Below are 2,834 nucleotides of genomic sequence, written 5' to 3'. Positions count from 1 at the left end.
TATTAAAAGACTAATTACATTTTTTAAATTTGCCACTATCCTAGATTTTGCCCATTTGTCAGTAAGAATATTTTACTCATTTAAAACACAATCAAATTTAATATGCTCCCTTATTCTTTTATATATTTTAATATGCACAAATCAGAATAAGCATGTTGTTTGAATTTTGACATAATTATTGTGTTACACTGAATGGCATTTTTTCAACCAAATTTTGACATTTTATTCTCCAAAAACTTATTTGAAACCTTAAAAGTAGACACTTTACTTACATTTAATGTGCTTTATGGACATATAATCGCTTTTGTAAATTTATTTACTTAACGTCTTTGACCCACATACAGTATAATTTGCTTTTTTCCTTGATTATTTTTTGCAAATATATACATACATATATGAGTTTGATGTTTAAGTCGGTGTATAACTACTGTGTATAAATCGTTTTTTCAGTTTATATCATTTTTATATATGGCCAAAATATATATGAAAATGTATTTAATGATTTATTTATTTCCATATGAGAAACTTAGATTGCAGAGAAGATCAACAGATACATCTGAGATGTTACGTTGAGATTTATTTCCCCTGCAAATTTGTGTCACACCTCAAATACTGTTAAACCATTTCGTTCAGATATCAGTTCTGTGGGTTAAGATCCGCATTTTTCATGTGAGCTGAATCTGGGTGCTCTGAACTGTAATGTTTCAAAGCGCTGTGCTGTTTCGGGCACGTTTCCTGTCATTATCTACATAATACACCAGCTGATATTCATAAGAGCGGCTTGTGGAGGCATCATTAGTGAGCGCTCTGGTTATTGTCCTGCGCTGTGTTTGTGTTCAGGTGGGCCAGCTGATCAAAGCGGCGGCGGCCAAGAGCAACCTGAAAAGAGTGACTCTGGAGCTGGGAGGGAAGAATCCCTGCATTGTGTTTGCTGACTCAGACCGTGAGTGATGTGGTTTTCCAGATCCCACCGCTCAGACAATAACGACCGCGCTGGGAAAAACAGGGAATGGGAACGATATGTGCAGCATCCTCCCAGATGAAGAGCTGCAGCTCTCTGTTTAAAAGAGGGGAGAGTATTTAGACACTTAAGAGACACTTCTGAATGTCATTGCCGTAGAAAACAAAACCCAAGTGCATTCATGTTCAGGGAAAGCAACACACTTAATCAAACATTTGCAGGTTTGTTACGTGTATAATAACGTATTACATGGTTCTCTGCAATATATGATTTTCATTGATCCATTGTGGCATTGAGGTTTTTTTTTTTTTTGCATAATTTGTTACTTTTTATGAAATAAATGCATAAATAAGATGCATAAGTAAATACGTATATAAATAATTTATAATTTAAATTTATCATTTTAATTTTATAATTTATAATTATTATAAATTATATATAAATAGATAATTTTTTTAAAAAAATTGAATGGATTGAAATTACTTGTTTTTCTCTTTTGGATTTTTTTTCTCTTTGTATTATCTTCATATTTAAGTCACTTTGCATAAACGCTAGTATATTTGCTAGATTAATAAATTAAAATCTAAATTTACTAATCGATGTTATGGAAGCCCGTTTCCGCCACTGAATAAAAAATAAAAAAAAGGTAATTGCGACTTTTTATCTCACAATTCTGACTTTTTTTCACAGAATTGTAAGATATAAACTCGCAATTGCGAGTTATAAAGTCAGAATTCTGACTTTTTTTCACAGAATTGTAAGATATAAACTCGCAATTGCGCAGTTCTGACTTTATTTCTCAGAATTGCGAGTTTATATCTCTCAATTATGACTTTTTAACTCGCAATTGCGAGTTTGTATCACGCAATTCTGAGAAAAAAAGTCAGAATTGTGAGATAAAAAGTCGCAATTACCTCTTTTATTTTTTATTCAGTGGCAGAAACGGGCTTCCATACGATGGTATTGTAGGGTTACAATGTAAAAAAAAAAATTTTTCATTAAAAAAAAACTAATTATTTTTATTATTTATTAGTAATATTATTACTAAATATCACACTAATACAATACAACATTACATTATATAGTAATTAATGTAATAAAATGTTTATTCAAATGAACATGACTTGAAATCTTACCACGGTTTAAATTTAGCGTTGAAACTAAAACCAAACAGTATTTTGTGCTTGTGGCTCATTAGTGGAACATGTTCATAGTTAAGCAAAGTTCCTTACTTAGTATTTTTGTCTTGTTTTCCATTACAAATGTCTAAACATTCTTAAATCAAGATACATTTATTTGAGAAGCATAATGACATATGATATTAAGTTTTGTTTGCTGAAAAATGTATCAAAACTGACTTTCTGCTTTAAAATTGGAAAAAATTATATAGCAATGATGCAAGAAAAAAATCTTGTTTTCCTTTTGAATTAAGATTATTTTTCTTACCCCATTGGCAGATGTTTTTTTCTCATCTCATCTAAGCAAAAAGTTATTTAGTTTTGATACATTTTTCAGCAAACAAATCTTAATATCATATGTCATTATGCTTCTCAAATAAATGCATCTTGATTTAAGAATTTTAAGTGTTGTGAAGCTTCTGCAGCAGTTGAGTGCATGTTTTGTCATTTTTCATCTAATGCAATGACATTCAGACATTTTTGACAGCTCAAACAGTACAGCATGGTACAGCAATGCCAAGCTCCTAGATCTGATTCCCAGGAAATGCATGAACTGATAAAATGCATGCTTTGAATGCAATGCAAGTTGCTTTGGATAAAAGCATTCTGCCAAATACATAAATGTAAATTATTTAATTACCCAGACAAGCCTGTGTGTGTGTGTGTGTGTGTGTGTGTGTGTGTGTGTGTATATA

At 31.0% G+C, this 2,834-nt stretch overlaps 1 protein-coding gene across 1 annotated transcript in view; it reads left to right on the top strand.

The window, feature by feature from the left end:
- The window catches only part of LOC107742307 (aldehyde dehydrogenase family 1 member A3-like), a 44,427-nt gene that overhangs the window by 34,132 nt on the left and 7,461 nt on the right, over nt 1-2,834 (top strand). The window contains exon 8 of the mRNA XM_016555228.1: nt 841-943. Within this exon, the coding sequence (XP_016410714.1) occupies nt 841-943 (103 nt within the window). The remainder of the gene's footprint in view (nt 1-840; nt 944-2,834) is intronic.

This window comes from Sinocyclocheilus rhinocerous, unplaced genomic scaffold (assembly GCF_001515625.1).
Source record: "Sinocyclocheilus rhinocerous isolate Xijiao unplaced genomic scaffold, SAMN03320098_v1.1 scaffold75, whole genome shotgun sequence".
Classification (NCBI taxonomy): domain Eukaryota; kingdom Metazoa; phylum Chordata; class Actinopteri; order Cypriniformes; family Cyprinidae; genus Sinocyclocheilus; species Sinocyclocheilus rhinocerous.
The sequence above is the reverse complement of the archived record's forward strand: the minus strand, read 5'-3'. Positions and strand labels throughout refer to the sequence as shown.